Here is a 16,849-nt window from a genome sequence, read left to right as displayed (position 1 = left end):
AGAACTATCCACAGCGACACACTCAAAGATTTCTATAAATTGGTAAGGCATGACTTCCCTTTACAAAAGTCATGTTGACTCTTAACGAGGCAGAGCATATGTATCTGTGTGTCTGATCATTCTGTTCCTTACGACAGTTTCTACCAATTTGCCCAGTACTGAAGTTCGGCTCACTGTCCTGTAATTACTAGTATCACCTCTGGAACCATTTTTAAAAATCAGCATCACATTAGCTACTTTCCAGTCATCTGATTCAGAGGCTTGTTTCAGCGATAGGTTACATACTACAGTTAGCAGTGCTGTAATTTCAGGTGTGAGTTCCTTCAGAACTCTTGGCTGAATGCCCTCTGGTCCTCGTGACTTATTCCTGTTTAATGTAAGCAATTTGTTCTAAAACCTCTTCTATTGACACATCAGTGTGGGATAATACTTCAAATTTGTCACCCAAAAAGAATAGCTCTGACATGGATATCTCCCCCACGTCCTCTGCACTGAAGACCGATGCAGAGAAAGTCTGTGTTAATTCTATCTAAAGAAAATTGAGATAAGAGTTAAGGCTGTGCATGCTAGCATGATTTGAAGAATGGGAGGTGTGCATTGGATGTGGTTATATGTTAGAAGTGAAAGGATGTTTGTTGTGCCGAAAGTGAGAAAGAGGGAATCTGGTGCGATGACATGTGGGTGGACAGGCATATGAAGTGTGTTGGTCCAGATGTCAATGTTGATTAACTGGTGCTATCCAGGATTTTTAGTGATTGCATTGATAGGAAATGCACTTCAATAACTGTAGCTCAAAGTTCGCCAACTTTGTGTGTGTATGCGCGCACACAGTGGAGAAAGGTCTCTTTATAGAATATTATTGCAGGAGTTTCCCTATTCTCTTCATAGAAGTTTTGATGTTGGAAAAAAATGTCTACTTGAGCCTGCCAGGATAAGGATATTGCACTGAAAACCCCAAATCTAACAGGGATGTCTCTCCTGTTAGGGCTAACCCCCGAGACTGATCGCTGTGGGCAAGGGCGGCTCCAGGCACCAGCGCAACAAGCGCGTGCCTGGGGCGGCAAGCCGCCTGTCGGTCACTGTGAGAGTGGCAGTCAGGCCGCCTTCTGCGGGCGATCTGCCGGTCCCGAAGGCACGGGACCAGCAGATGACCCGCAGAGACGACGCCAAATCCGCGTGACCAGTGGACCACCCACAGACAGGCCGCCGAAGGCCGCCTGACTGCCGTGCTTGGGACGGCAAAAAACATAGAAGTCTAGCTGTCTGTCTGTGGGCTTGCTCCTGCACCCGAGGAAGACAATGGCAGAATTTCCATTGAGTTCAGTGAGAGTAGACAGGTTCCACATGAAAGAAAAATGCTGCAACAATCGAGTGTTCACTTTGTAATGGTAGCGTTACTTCAGCTCATGTATCAATCATTAGTACTACAAAGTTCACGTTGTCCTATATATTGTTCACACAATATTATTTATGCCTTAAAAATCCATGGACACTGAGCTTGTGTTAGAAATATCAAGATTTTAATGGACTTCAAGGAGTTCAGCCTTTTAAAGGATTTTGTTCAAGTTCAAGCTATAACATGGGTTTAAATTCATTTGTTCCTTTGGCCGGAGCCCCAGATGACAGCCTCTGATTGGTCACCACATTGTAGCTACACCATGTGTCACTTAGATCACGGGTGCGCAAACTTTTTGGTCCGAGGGCCAAATTGGGAAATAGAAATTGTATGGTGGGCATGAATGCTCACAAAATTGGGGTTTGGGTGTGGGAGGGGGTGATGGCTCCGGTTGGATGTGCGGGCTCTGGGGTGGGGCTGGGGATGAGGAGTTTTGGGTGAAGGAGGGTGCTTTGGGCTGGGACCGAGGGGTTCGGAAGGCGGGAGGGATATCAGGGCTGGGGGAAGGGTGTGGGAAGGGGTGCAGGTTCCGGCCTGGGGTGCGGGCTCTGGAGTGGGGCTGGGAATGAGAGGTTTGGGATGCAGGATAGTGCTCCTGGCTGGGATCAAGGGGTTTGGAGAGTGGGAGGGGGATCAGGGCTGGGGCAGGGGGTTGGAGCATGGGGAGAGGCTTAGGGGTGCAGGCTCTGAGCAGCGCTTATGGAAGCAATGGCATAACCCTTCTTTGACTCCTACACAGAGGTGTGGCCAGGCGGCTCTGAACACTGCCCCATCCGCAGGCACCACCCTTGCAGCTCCCATTGGAGCTCAGGAGGGGGCCATTGGAGTACTTTGGAGCCAAAGCGAAGCCATGCCCGGCTTCTGGAAGCAGTGTGGTGCAGCCCTTTACCCAGGGCCCCAGCTGGAGTGCTGCAGCAGGTCTGAGCTGCATCGGGCCCCCAACCCAGCGCCCTGGCCAGAGTGCCGGAGCAGAGCCAAGCCGCGTGGTCTGACCCCCAACCAAGCATCCAGGCCAGAGTTGGGCCGAACCACATGGTGTGGCTCCTGACCCCGCTCCCTGGGGGAGCTCGCAGGCCGACTTAAAACAGCTCGTAGGCAGGATCTGGCCCACAGGCCGTAGTTTGCCCAGCCCAATTTAAACTCTGATCCATATTGTAAATGGACTTTATATTACTTAGACTCCTCTTAGAAGGAGATGAAATACTTTTCTTTGTGAATAAATTCCTGAACCCTTTAATAGCTGGGGACAGTGCAGGTGAGAGGGAACACTTTTACAAACTGTTTAAATGTGTATAATTGCGGTGCTTTACTAAAAACATGTTCACCAGCTTCCCATAAACTGCTTCAGCAGACCTAATGCACTCCATTTTACTTGATTTTTGCTAAGTTGCAACATTTTATTTAAGGTTTACGCAAACATAAATGCGATCAAACCTTAGAAGAGCAATGAGAGAACTTACGTCTATCTTCTTCCTCTAACACTCCACCAATCTTTTGTTTATTCCAGGTAACATTATTGGTTCTGGAATCTTTATTTCACCAAAAGGAGTTCTGGAACACGCTGGGTCAGTGGGACTAGCTCTTGTTGTTTGGGTGCTTGGAGGAGGGATTGCTGTCCTTGGATCTTTATGTTATGCTGAGCTAGGAGTTGCTATCCCGAAATCAGGAGGGGATTATTCCTATGTCACTGAGATTTTTGGTGGGTTAGCTGGGTAAGTATTGCATCCTTCATCTTTTATGATATTTATGAGGTGCTTTGAAAACATTTTATATTAAATATTTAGTGTAAAAAGTCAATTTTCCCATGTGCTAAAGTTGCAATTAAAGTGTCTATTTGTCTATAAGAAACTTTTATTAAGTGATTCTGACCGTTTTCAAAGAATACTATCCTGTACCTATGTCTGCTTTTTGATTATTTTAGTTCAACTTTGTGAAAGAAACTCTCTGGCTAACCTCAGCCAACTGAATAAAACTGATGATGTGAAAGTACAGTGTTGCAAACTATACCATCTGGTATTTACTTACTCTCTCTCTCATAGATATACATATAGATATAACCACTGAAGATAAGTCTGAATCAATACCCTGAATCTGAGCACCCTCGGACACAGGGAAATTTGAACTGGAGCTAGATTTCATAGTCCAAGCCCATCCCTAATTATCAGAGTAAGAGACAACATACTCCTATTTCTGTGATGTGATTTCCCGGTGATTTCACCTTCCCACAATAGGATATGGTAAATCACTTACAGGCCAAATTTAAAATTTTCTAGAGAAGCACTTCAGGATTTAACTGTGGTTCATATCTTGGAAGTGTACCGATCACTTCACCATGATATTCTGAAAAATTTGTAGAAGGGAAGATACGCCATTTCACACCACATGTCCCTGAACAACTGCGAGTGGAATAAAGTGATAAAGGGAGTGAGGAGGAGTAAGAAACTATACGTTTATATTGCCTATAAACTATAAGTTTATACTGCATATTAAACGTAAGTTTAAAAAAAGCTCTTTCTTGGCCTCTGTTCACATCTCTATTTTAGATGCTTCTACACCTTCTGGATTCCTTGGCGATTTTATAATCAAAATAGGTGTTTTATGTTTTATATATGAAGAGCAAACACACTCTGTGTAAACTTAAATGACAAAATGAATGGGGGTTGGTATTGGCTTTTTTTAGTATTAAACAAAAATATTCTCTCATCTTAGCTAACTGTTGTGCTCAGGACAGCGAGTCCCAGGCCTGTAATACAAGCAGGCACTCTGAAACATTCCCTGTGGACTATAGCTTTGCTCATGCTTGTCAGATTACAGTCCTGTTTTCCCACACATCCACTAGTTTGTTTCTGTGTACAGACAGCTACTGCAAATGTAAAAAATTACAAGGTAACTTTCAGATACTGACCACAGGATTCAGGCCACTAAACAAATTTCTTTGAGAACCTAGGTTCCTGAGATGAACTATCACTTTATTAAAATCCCTCAAACACCTATTAGCCACTTATGTGACACACTTTGAATATAGCACCAAAGAATTCAGGACTGAAGACGTTAAAACAGCCAGGCTACCTATTCTCTTAAGAACTAAGTGGCTCATTATGCCCTTGTGGGAATAATTCAAGATAAGGAATGGAGAACGTAAATTTTAACCAGCAGAGTTTACTTTGAATTCTTCCATTGGAGAATAGAAAGTTAGATGGCTCCATGTATGCGGCATTGTTTTCCCCTGGGGGGTGGACAGTATTCTTCACTCGAATTAGCTAACTCATGGCAAAATCCTAGTGAAGACAAAGCAGTTTGTAGTTTTCACATGAAATACTAGGTCTAGCAATTTAAAGACTATGGTTTACTTTCAAGAAAACTACAAACTGTTTTGTCTTCAACTAAAATTTTACCTGGAGGTAGCCAACTCAAGTTACTATCATATTTTTTTTCTAGTGAACACACAGCCAGCCCGGCTGAGCTCAGGGATTTTGTTACAGGAACACAATGTCCACACAAGGGCCACTTTCTTCCACATTGCCACCTGCTTCCCATGGTTAGCAATGTTGCTTCCATGGACATGTTGCCAGCAGTTTTTGTAATCATGGCTGCTCCTTGAAATGAGGGGAAAAGCATAAGACACTACAGACAATGCCACTTGCTATGCTATGAATGTTTCATTTAAGGGAACCCAGAAAGTCGGTATTCACCCCCACAATTTCACAATATCAATTAATTTTAGTAAGAGAAAAAAAAAGAGAGTAAGAGAAAAACCCTAATCAAAAACTGGAGAATAAAATCTGATTTAGTTCCTAATCAAAGTGGGAGCAGCTTTCTTCTTTAGGTCTACACTAGCCAGGCAATATCAAGAGAAGTATAATCTTATCTCCTGATGAAAAACAATGCTCCAATTTTCTATCTCCAGAATGACTTCATTTGTGCTCCTGAGAGAACCAAAGGCTGTCAGAGGAGTATGACACAGGGTTGTTTTAGCTGAGGAGTCTTCAGGCACCTTTTCTGGCTAAGTGACAGTTGGGGAAGTGGGGAAGGAAAAGAACACACGAGGGGAGTAACTAAATCTCACACCCCAGATGGTATTTGGGATTTAGCAGAAGCCAGTGGAGGTGATTATGTCATTTGGGTCCTTTTCTTTGGCCAAGTCTAGTCAGGACATCTCTCAGGATCAGGCCCAGTAGTGTCACTGTGGATTCCAGGAGATGTCAGGGTGGCAGCCATAATGGTGAAGCCCTTTGTAGTCTCCCATCTTTCAGGCAGCCAGCATTGTGGTTGCTAATTTCCCCCAAAGTCTCTTTTTGAGGACCCAGAAGTGAGTGGTGTGTGAAATAGTCCATCCCCTGATTATTTTGTCCACCAACTGGGCCTAATTTCCAACACACTGATTTTAGTCCATTGATTTCTAGTCCCACTCTTCTTTCTTTTACTAGGCATGATTGTAACAATCATTGAGTTATTTCAGTAGGCCTTTTTGTTCAGACTAATTTGGTCTTTGTCTCCCTTTTACACCTTTCCCATCAACATTCATTGTGATAAGTTATTTAACACTTTATAAACTTGTATCCACTTTCCTACTGTTAGGCTCACCAGGCCTCAGTTATCACTACAGAAGTCTGCTCACTGGGATAGTGGTTAATCTGAGAGGGAAACCTGGTCAGTAGAAAAGTGGGGTGCCAACAGGGAATCCTAGTCAGGCGTGTGGTGAAGGGCCGTGGGAACTACTTAAAAGCCAGGGAGGAAAAGATAAGCAGAAGGTAGCTGGTATGGGAAGGGCCATATAGGAGTAAGAGCATTGTAGGTGGATAGGGATGGAGAAACAGTGGTAGGATGGTGCTGGGAATATGGTGCGTGATATTGGGGGGGGGGGCAGAGAGGTAGAGAGATTGGCTTTGTGAAGGGACTGAGCATCTGCATGAGATGAGGGAAGAAGCAGCTGCAGGAAAGGGTATAGACAAGAAAATGGTAGCAGCCTCCTATGTGTTACTCTTTATGGCAGGAATGACCCTGTGCCTGCATGTCCCAGGAGTACAGTAGGAAGATGAGAAAGGAGTGCAGGACCGTGCGCCTAGGGTGTAATTCTTTGCTGCAGCAAACATCAAGGACAAAATAACCAAAATGTTGAATTTCTAAGGCCAAGCTGATTGAGATCCAGCACTTCGAGGAACTTTACAAATATGTTTATGAGACTTATGTCCTACGGGAGTGGGGCACTCAATTTCCATTAATTCTAATGAGAACTGGGCTTCCCCTTAGGCATTTTTAAAATCATGCCTGTAACTCTGCTGTCCTTTTCCTTAGTAATCACACAAAACCCACAGTGTAGCAGTGTCCCTTTGCACGAGAGCAAGGCCTTGGGGGAAGGGGTGAGTTGCAGGGGAAGTCTTGGGGTGGAGCACCCACTGGGAAAAACAAAAGTCAGCGTCTATGGACCCTAGTTTTTATTTTAAACTGTCTAAACCTCTTTTTCTGAAATGTCTGACTCCTTCTCAGCTTTGGTAAGGTGAGAATGATTTTAACATCTCAGATTCCACCATAGTGAATTACAGAGCAATCCCAAAAGTTTATCAGATAATGCTTCAGCTTCTGCTTTCCTGACATTCTCAGACACACAAATCAAGTCTCAGGAAAATGACTTTCCATTCAAATGCCTGGGGCACTTAACTGAGTACATGGTGTAACTGCCCTTTCTTTTTTCAAAACTGAACTTTTTGTATTATCAACTTGGGTTAAAATCCCCTGGCATGCTTTCTTCATGACTGGAACTGTTAATAAGATAAAACACTGCAGCTTTAACCACTTGCTTTGCTGTTTAGTTTGGCAGTTATGTATTCCACTGCCAATACAGACATTTAAAGACAGTTGTGTCCAAAAAAGTCCTGTCTCATTTCATCCCAAGTTAACCTTAGGCCATGTCTCCACTATGGGTGCTACAGTGGCACAGCTACAACACTGCAACTATACCATTGTAGTGCCATCGTGCAGATGCTTCCTACAGCGGCTGAAGGGGTTTTTTCATTGCTGTAGCTGATCCACCTCCTCAAGCGGTGGTAGCTAAATCCACAGAAGAATTTTTCCATCAATCTAGCCATGTCTATAGTGAGGGGGTTAGGTCGGCTTAATAAAGACATTCAAGGAGGGTGAGGTTTCACGCCCCTGAGCACGGTAGCTATGTAGACCTAATTTTTAAATATAGGCCAGGCCTTAGTTTACTCAAAACAGTTCTTTTTCTGTTCTGCAAATCATATTCTCCCACCTGTGTTGTAGTTTAGAGCTAAACATTACCGTGGCAACTCATCATGTTGCATAACCATCTGTGCATTAGTTCCCCCAAACTTAATAGGAACAAATTGAATTTCTTTTAACAAATACCAGTTTGGGCTGAAGTGTTAATAGCTTTTACTCAAGACCAGGATTTAATTAAAACACCTGAGACTAATAGCAAAATTAAGATTAAAATATGCCTAATGTTAATTGTATCATCCTTTCATCATTATTTGAGCTCTGTTTTGAGCTCCCTGTTTGACAGTTCAGCTTCATAATCCTCTGGCAAGAATCTGCATTTAACTTAATTGGTTTTATCAAACCTGCATGTATTTCATTCCATGTGAAACAAATTGAATATCAGATCTCTCTACTGAATTATTCACATTCCCAGTAAATTTCATAGTACCAAACACCAATTTTAATGTGTTTAGTATTGCAATGTACACGTGACTGCCGATGTTGACTGAGATATTGCTTTTAAGATCTGATTTTCAAATTCTTGCTTCCAATAGGCATATGTATTTTCACCTGTATACACCACTATGTGGACTTAGCTGCATTCACCACTGTACATGAAGATATTAGAATATTCATGGGAAAAACTCATGAGTTTTCCCCACAAACACTCCAGTCCTTGCACACACAGGTGTCAGGACTACAGCACACTCACACCAGTCCACACCCATCAAAATTCCATACACACAGGCAGAGGCTGGTTTGAGGGGAAAGGGGCACTTTCATTTGACCAGAAAAGCAATCAAGTGAGTCAGCATTGTCAACAACTGATTATTTCAATCTTTAAGTCTTATTAATCTTTGATTATTTAACCCTCAAGCTCTAACATTATAATCCAAATAAATTCTTTTTGAGAGAATCCAAAAGAACTTCTACTTTAAAATGTGTTATAACTAAGTAAAATTCACATCCCAAAGATAGCTACCAACAGCACAGATAAACCCCCAGTGTTATGCTTTTTCACACTGCCACAGGATAGCAATTATTATGTAAAATTCAGTGTCTGTACAGTGCCTAGCACAATGATATCCTGGTCCATGACTGGCGCTTCTAGGTGCTTGGTTAATACAAATAATAATAAACAGTGTGAAAGAACTTGGCTGAGCTGCTTCGTTAAAGAAATGAAAACTGTAGCAAATGGAGGGAAAGAGCCACTCAAAAAAAGTAAAGAGAGAGAGAAATGTAGTTGGGTTTTTAAAGTACATTTTGTCATTTGGAAATGTAACCAATTATTTCCACGTGCCAGCTGATTTACAAAGTTAATGATACAACAGTTTATAAGAAAAAGGAAGTTCGAGAACTTGCCATGCTCCACTGGAACAAAAAAGGGGGAAACTAACATAACAGGAATGATGAGCACTTAACTAGCTACAAGAAAGAAGGGTGCAGCAAGGGACAGTGAGTTGCAAAATGACTCCTTTAGGGCTAGAGCTGCTTTGCTCTGCCAGATTTAAAGGGCCAGCTACAGAAAGGCATGCTGGGAAAGAAGAGCTTATAAGAGAACAGCCCTGGACTAGGCAGCCTTAGTATGAACTAGAAAGTAGCCAAGAAAAGGTGCCTGGGAAACAATTGCATCTGTGTTGTGCATTCCACTACTATATATCTATAAAAAAGAAACAGTAGCATCTAGTTTTGTATTGATTATATCTTACCACATAGTTCCCATCCAATTGATAAGAAAAAAAATGTATTTTAAGTTAAGATAATTGCTTCCCTCTTAAAGTAAAAACCACTGAACATGTGGAAAGTTTGTGGGGCTAAGTCTGACCAAAGGGATGCCTCTAAAGTGTTCAGAAGTGAGGTCTGAAGGTTCTGTTGCTGCAAGAAGGAAGCCCAGTGGACATCAAAATATCTTCGTCAGAGACAAGCAACCCAAATAACCCAAAATAATACATTTTCTTTATATACCCCTTTCAGCCAGCAATCTCATTTTATAAACATCAACTAGGCCTTCCTACATCTTTCTGAGGCAGGTATTTTTATCCCCTTCCACAGAGTAAGCAACTGAGGGATGTAAAGGCCTACATTTTCAAAAGTATTCACTCCTTTTGGGCAAAGCGTTTCAGCTACCATTGAAGTCAGTAGAAGTTGCGGGTGCTCAGTTGCTCTTATTCAGGTCCTATGTGTCTCAGGTTGGGCTAACAAAAACAGAAGCACCTATAAGTAAAGGGCAGGCAGAAACTTGACACAAGTCACAGCGTCCATGGCCCAGCCAGGAACATAGCTCAGAACTTCTGTTCTAGCCATTAGACAATGATCAAGACAACTTTAAGATTAAAGAACAAAGAGCGTGGTGTGGTAACACATAATGTTAGAACCATCTTTTTCCTTTCCAGGGGCACCATTTAATCCATTGGTGATACTCCCATTGTGACATGCAAAGCTAACTCAATATGCTGACAGAATGTCTCTACTCCTTGTTGTGTGCATGTTTAAACTGTGTGCTACATCACATCAAATTTATGTGAAAAAACAGATTGATCTGGGAAAATAAGAATAAAGAAAGGTTGTGGGGGAGAAGTGATTATTTTGGTGGAGTTTAGAAAAATAGCTACCTAATTCTGAGGCTCCTATAGTCATCAGATTATGAAACTGTTGTACAGTCAAATGATTCTTATTGGTGTAACAGCAGCACCAATTGTTTTTCTTGTGAATACAGTTTTTTGCTGCTATGGAGTGCAGTGCTTATCATGTACCCTACCAGCCTGGCTGTTATCGCATTGACATTTTCAAACTATGTTCTACAACCCGTGTTCCCTAATTGCATCCCACCTTATAATGCCTCCAGGGTCCTCTCCATGGTGTGTTTATGTGAGTATTGCCTAATGTTCTTTATGCTCCTATGAAGTTTATGTCAAAGAGATTTCATATTCTCTTAGGGGCAAATCTATCCCCCACCCCACCCCAATGGTCAACTGAAGTCCCCTTTGCAGCAACCAAGGCAGTTCCACTATGGTGGTCGGAGGCTGAATGTAGGGAGTGGAGGTGCTATATATCATGCTGGCTCAGCTAAGTCTTATTTTCAGTTTCATTGTGTACTATATTCCACAAAGAAATGGACCAAAGAGGAGGTGTGCACAGCTGGATTAGATATAAACTGAGGTCTGAGGTTCAGGTTGAAAGGTGAATAAGGGGTGGGGCTCAGTATGAGTAACTAAGACCCTTTTACTGCATTTAAGCCACTGTTGCTAACTCAACAAATGGGTTAGCAATTCATAAGTCCTTTATATGTGTGTGTAAAAAACCAAATGCCACCATTGCTTAATTAATTACTAAGGTCCCAGAGGGGAGAAAATCAGAATGAAAGGAGATGGAGAGAATCACCACTTCCCCTCAGGCCTGGTCTGCATTACAGCATTAGGTCAATGCAAGTCAGCTTATGTCAACCTAACTATGTAAGTGTCTACACAAAAATTTCGCTCCTGCTGTCATAACTTGCCCACTACACTGTTTTAATAACTCCACCATCACAAGAAGCATAGAGTCAATGTCAATGCAGTTATGTCAACGCAGCGTCAGTATAGATACCATATTGCTAACATTGATGTTGCTGGCTTTCAGAAGCCATCCCACAGTGCCCCACACTGACAGTTCAATTGGTGCTCCTGCTGAGGATGCACACTGCTAACACAAGGAGCAAAGTGTAGACACACACAAGTAATTTAATTACTGCGGCAGCTGTACGCCAACGTAAATTAGGTTGACTTAATTTTGTAGTGTAGACATGCCCTCAGTTCACATAAGTCCCTCCCCACAATTAGGACTTCCTAAGTATTGATGGGGCATCCGAGATAGAGCTCTGGCAAACTTCCTTCTGAAACAGGCAGTTTTCTAGGGTGGAGTTAATCCTGCTCGTCAGACCCATCCAAACCCAAGCTAAATTTCTATCTGGTCTGCTGATAGGAAACTAGGAGTCTATGTTTCTCTGCATTTGTTAATGAATATTCTGAAATATACAAAATTTTGTTTCACTGAATTCAGTTTTCTGCTCTCTAGTACTCCTGACTTGGGTGAACAGCTCCAGCGTTCGATGGGCAACTCGCATCCAGGATATATTTACAGCAGGAAAACTGTTAGCCTTGGCCCTTATCATTACTATGGGCTTCATACAGATCTTTAAAGGTACTCACTGGGAGAGCCAAAACATTGATACTGTACTATTGGTGAAATTAAATTATCTTGGGAAAGCCTATTGCACCCATCCCATTGTTTTCTAGTTCTTAGCAGGCCAGAGAAGAGTTCTGAGGGCTTATTTCATTTTCCCCTGCTGACAGAGTTCTCCGCTGATTAGCAAGCATTTGGATTTGAAAGAAACTGGACAAGGAGGTAGCTGTTACTTGATCTGTGGGAGGGCAAGTTTCAAGCAGACCCTAGCAAAGACACCACTGTGTAAGCTGAACAGAAATATGTGACAAAACTGAAAATAATTAATGTTAATTGCTGTTAATTGAAGCTACAAGATTTCTTCCAAGTATGGATGCAGTCACAAAGGAAGTATTCTTCAGAACATAGAGTGATAAGTAATTATCAAACAGACAACATAGTACAAAAATAATTGTGTAGCATCCTTACACAAGTTTCTCTCTCAGAGAAAACTGTTGTTTTCAATAAAGTAAAGCTCTGAACTGAAATACTGAGAAATATCTCACTGGGTAGATTTATAGTGTAATTTTATCAGTGACCTGTTCTTCAAATGTTAAATTGCTTTTGATGAACTCCGTATACAAGGCCCCAAATCAACAAGCAACGTAAGCAGTAGTTCCAGTTCCCCTGGAAGCAGTGGGACTCCTCACATACTTAAAATTAGACAAGTACTTGGGTATCTTACTGATTCAGCCCCATCATGGAAAGCACAGGACCCAAGGGAGGATGATGTTTTCAGCATGTGTGAAATGGGTCATGTAGAGAGGACAGAAATACGGTATTTACAACTAACCAGGAAGAGAGGTTAACAAATTGGGCATAATTAGGCAAGAGCACCACTTTCCAGGTTAAAAATAAAAAAGCCCTACAGCCTGAAAAATTCCACCTGCCCTACACGGTTTTTTTCTGAGTAGAGTGAATGTTATTGAAGAACCCTGGGTTGCTGTAGAGGAGACATTCACTCCATTCAGAAGAGATGAGAGCTTACGACATCAGATACCAATGCTGAGCTAATATAAATTGTCATAGTTCCATTGAAGTCAATGGGATCACAGGTTTTGTGGCAGCTCTGTCAATATAGCTAGTACTTTACTATTGATTAAATTAAATTCTCGTTGGAAAGCCTATTGCACCCACCCCATTATCAATACAGCTATGACAATTTATACCATCAAGGCTGTGCCCCAGGACAGTTTTGTATGAGAATCTAAAGGAAGCACTGGTAGTTTGATGTTAATGTTTCTCAGTTCTCAGGGTGCAAACCAGTGAAGCACAGTCTAAGATTAGTAAACATAATATAAAATGGAATGGGCACAATTCTAGGAAGTTTACAACTTTCACCAATCAGCACTTCCACCAATCAGCATCAAAATATTTTACACTTCTGACTTAACTTCTTGCTTTTGTTCTGTCAATAGGAAACTATGAAGAACTGACACCAAGCAATGCATTCAATTTTTGGATGTCTCCATCTGTGGGACAGTTAGCATTAGCTTTTCTTCAAGGGTCATTTGCATTCAGTGGGTGGAACTTCTTGAATTATGTAACAGAAGAATTAGTTGATCCCCGCAGGCAAGTATTTATTTCCATATGACCCAGATACTTTTGAGTTAAAGACAGTGGGGTCAGTCTGTTGGTACCATGCATAGAGTGTTCTGCAGCAGGACTGACATCACTAACTATCTATACATACCTAAAGTAAAGGTTATTAAGGTTATCACCTCCCTTTTTAGATCCCATATGGGGCAAGTTAAATGAAGGTGCTGAAATTAACAATGTCTTTGGCTCATCAAGTTAGACATAGCTCTCATCGAACGAAGATATCATATAGGTGTAATACTGATATCATGGCACTATTGAACTGTCTATTGCTTACATATTAATCTATATTAATGGGACTAGACATAAATATCGCTACCTATTGCTTATATGTTAATGGCACTAAACATAACTAGCTATTGTTTATATATTAATCTATACCATTGATGGGATGCCTCACAAAATTACATTATATTTTATATGTGTGTGTATTTTATATCTATATAATACGAAAACATATTGTCTATGGTCTTGGTTCTTCAGACAACATTTCCCCCAAAGGGAACACATAAAGAAGAGATTAAAATGTCTTTTTACAGAAGAGGCAGAATTTTCCCTTCCCCCGCCCCTCACCCCACTCCATTTATGAAACACTTCTGAACCTGCCTTCTTCTGTGGTATGTGCAGTGTGGATACTGGCTGCTGGCTGTAGAAATAAAGTTCTCTAAGGGTGATTGGCATCAGGTTTGGTGCTGATAGTCCAGGCTTTGAAATGAGTTATCCCGCATCATGGTTGAAAAGCCAGGGGGAGAGTGATTTCCACCCATAAGCAGCAAAAGCACAAAGGTTTCAGAATTTCTGAGATGAAAAAATGGAATGATGAATTCACATGACACTTCTTGGGTCTTCAATTGGTTCTGGATGTTCAGCACACATACCTCACCCCAATTAAGCAAGGTATACTTTCAGGTATTACACATTCTGGATGGAAACAAATTACAGCCTCAGTCCTTCAAAAACTTATCTGCATACTTTGACTTAACCTATGTAAGTAGTGAGATGTTCATGTACATAAAGTTATGCATATTTATAAATCTTTAAAGAATTGCAGGGGGAAAGGAGGCAGGTATGGTGCTCTCTCAAGCAACTGTAAACATTTTCACAAACATCCAGAATTTTCTGAGCAAAAAAGAAACAGGGGAAAGAGTTAATGTAGTGATTGCCAGCAGAAATAGGATACTGCTATCAAATGCACGAGTTTAAGAAGAAAAATAATTCAGTTTGTGTTTTGTAACATCTTTAGCTACAGAAAAAAAAAAGTTTGGCACATAGTTTAACCTGATGGGTTATCAATAGAGTGTTAGAGATGCCAATTCCAACTCACTGAAAGTTTTGCAACAGAATTTTATCAATTCTACAGTTTTTGAGGGAGAAATATACAATAAAGCTATTTTCATTAGGGAAAAGAAATAAAACCCAACCTTATGTCTATACCGAAACCTTGCAAAACTACACTCATGAAAACTATTTATTAATCTTTTTTGCTAATCTGACAAAGCCAAAAATCTGAGTGGCGCGTACACACTAAACAGCTCTCAGGGTCTATAGCATGCTTCTGTCACTTGGCAAAGTTTCTCAGTGAATAAATGAGAGAAAAAGGCAAGTCCATTACTTTCCATGGCATCATTTTTATCAAAGAGAGCCTCGTGTTAACTAAATTAAACTTACAGGAACATTATTAGTCTTGTTAGTTACCACAGTAATAGGTTAAACAGCATAGAAAACTTACATGAATTCTTTATGAAGAAGCAGCTTTCTGGTATCTCCATCACAGCCATGTTGTAAATTCTGTTTGATGGTCTTCAGCTGTATGGTGATATCCTGTGTTATATGGATTTATAACGTACACATACCTGTAATGGTTTTAGTATTCTCAGAAATGCAATATGTCAAGCTACTGAGAGAAGTACAGATATGGGATGGGGAAAGGAAGGAGGGGAATTTCTCTTGTTTTGTTCTATGTAGCAATAGGGCAGTAAAGCACAAAACTGGATATAAACTTCCTCAAAGTTGCCATGAGGGGGTGGGACAAGGGGTGGGGTGGTATGGTCCAGTTATATGCGAATGTAATTTCTTATCAAACCTCCTAATTCTTCAATTAGGAACCTACCTCGTGCCATATTCATATCCATCCCATTGGTGACGTTTGTGTATACATTCACCAATATTGCATATTTCACTGCCATGTCACCTCAAGAGCTCTTGTCCTCCAATGCTGTGGCAGTAGTAAGTAAACCATTCCATGGATGTCTAAAATATACTTTAATTTCAGTTCTGTGCTATGCAGTGTATTTCAGTTTCTCTGCCTTCTGTTGCTTTAGACATTTGGTGAAAAGTTACTGGGCTATTTTTCCTGGGTTATGCCAGTCTCAGTGGCCTTATCTACATTTGGAGGAATAAATGGATACCTTTTTACCTCATCAAGGTTAGCTGGAGTACAATTTTATGAACATTGTCTAATTTGGGGAGGGGATGTTTTAATGTAATTTGCTGCAACAATGCTAGCTAAACATTTTATGTGTTATAGAATGATCTCAGTGTTGGGCACATTAGATGCATTAAATTATGAATTGTTCCATTTCAGTCAGCAGATATCATACTGAATAGCAGGATCTCCTGCAAAAGAGCCCTTATGATCTACTGGAAATGTCTGAAGGTGTGATGGAATGGTTTTGGTTACATTTGGTTACATATTTAGACAATGTAATTTTACAATAAAGTTTCAGTAGCTACAAGCTAAATTATGCTTAGTTCAAAAAGTAGATTGAAGAAATGAGGGTTATAGGACCAAATTCCATTCTCAGTGACATGGACATAAATCCAAAGTAAACCCATTCATTTGAAGGGAAGTTTACACTGGCATAATTGGAACTAGAATCTTGCCTATAGTCTATTACATTTTTTAATTTAATAGAAATATGAGTTCTGTAAAGAAAATAAAATACAAACATCTGTCAGGAAAGAGATAACAATACAGCTCGTCAGTGCCTTAGCCAAGTCATGTACCTTCGTGCTCTCAAAATGTGCTGAGACCTGACAAACCAGAGGACATTTAAAAACATACAACAATTCATAACAATTTATTTAAAAAAATAAAACCTTGAGAGATACTGGGCCTGATCCAAAGCCCATTAGTCATTGGAAAGACTGTTGATTTAGGCTCTATCGCAGATATTTATATGGCTCCCATCCCCAGAGACTCTGAGAGCCCACAATTTTTAATGTATTTATCCTCAAAACATCCCTTTGAGGTAGGGCAGTTCTATTAGGCCTTTATTTAATGAGCCAGATTGAGACTAAGGCCCAGATCCTCCTCAAAGGTACATGGGCTCCTAATGTCCAAATACCTTTGAGGATCTGAGCCTAAGTGACTTGCCCAAGGCACACAGGAAGCGTGTGGTAAAACAGGAAATTGAACCCCCGTCTCCAAAGTAT

The 16,849-nt window shown here is 41.0% G+C and overlaps 1 protein-coding gene across 1 annotated transcript in view; it reads left to right on the top strand.

Moving 5' to 3' along the window:
* SLC7A10 (solute carrier family 7 member 10) overlaps positions 1–16,849 on the top strand; it is a 75,065-nt gene that overhangs the window by 49,801 nt on the left and 8,415 nt on the right. Inside the window, 6 exon segments of the mRNA XM_030581938.1 lie at positions 2,904–3,108; positions 10,332–10,483; positions 11,669–11,794; positions 13,234–13,387; positions 15,517–15,640; positions 15,736–15,839. Coding sequence (XP_030437798.1) covers positions 2,904–3,108; positions 10,332–10,483; positions 11,669–11,794; positions 13,234–13,387; positions 15,517–15,640; positions 15,736–15,839 — 865 coding nt within the window.

The sequence above is a fragment of the Gopherus evgoodei genome, chromosome 12, assembly GCF_007399415.2.
Source record: "Gopherus evgoodei ecotype Sinaloan lineage chromosome 12, rGopEvg1_v1.p, whole genome shotgun sequence".
NCBI lineage: Eukaryota > Metazoa > Chordata > Testudines > Testudinidae > Gopherus > Gopherus evgoodei.
The sequence above is the reverse complement of the archived record's forward strand: the minus strand, read 5'-3'. Positions and strand labels throughout refer to the sequence as shown.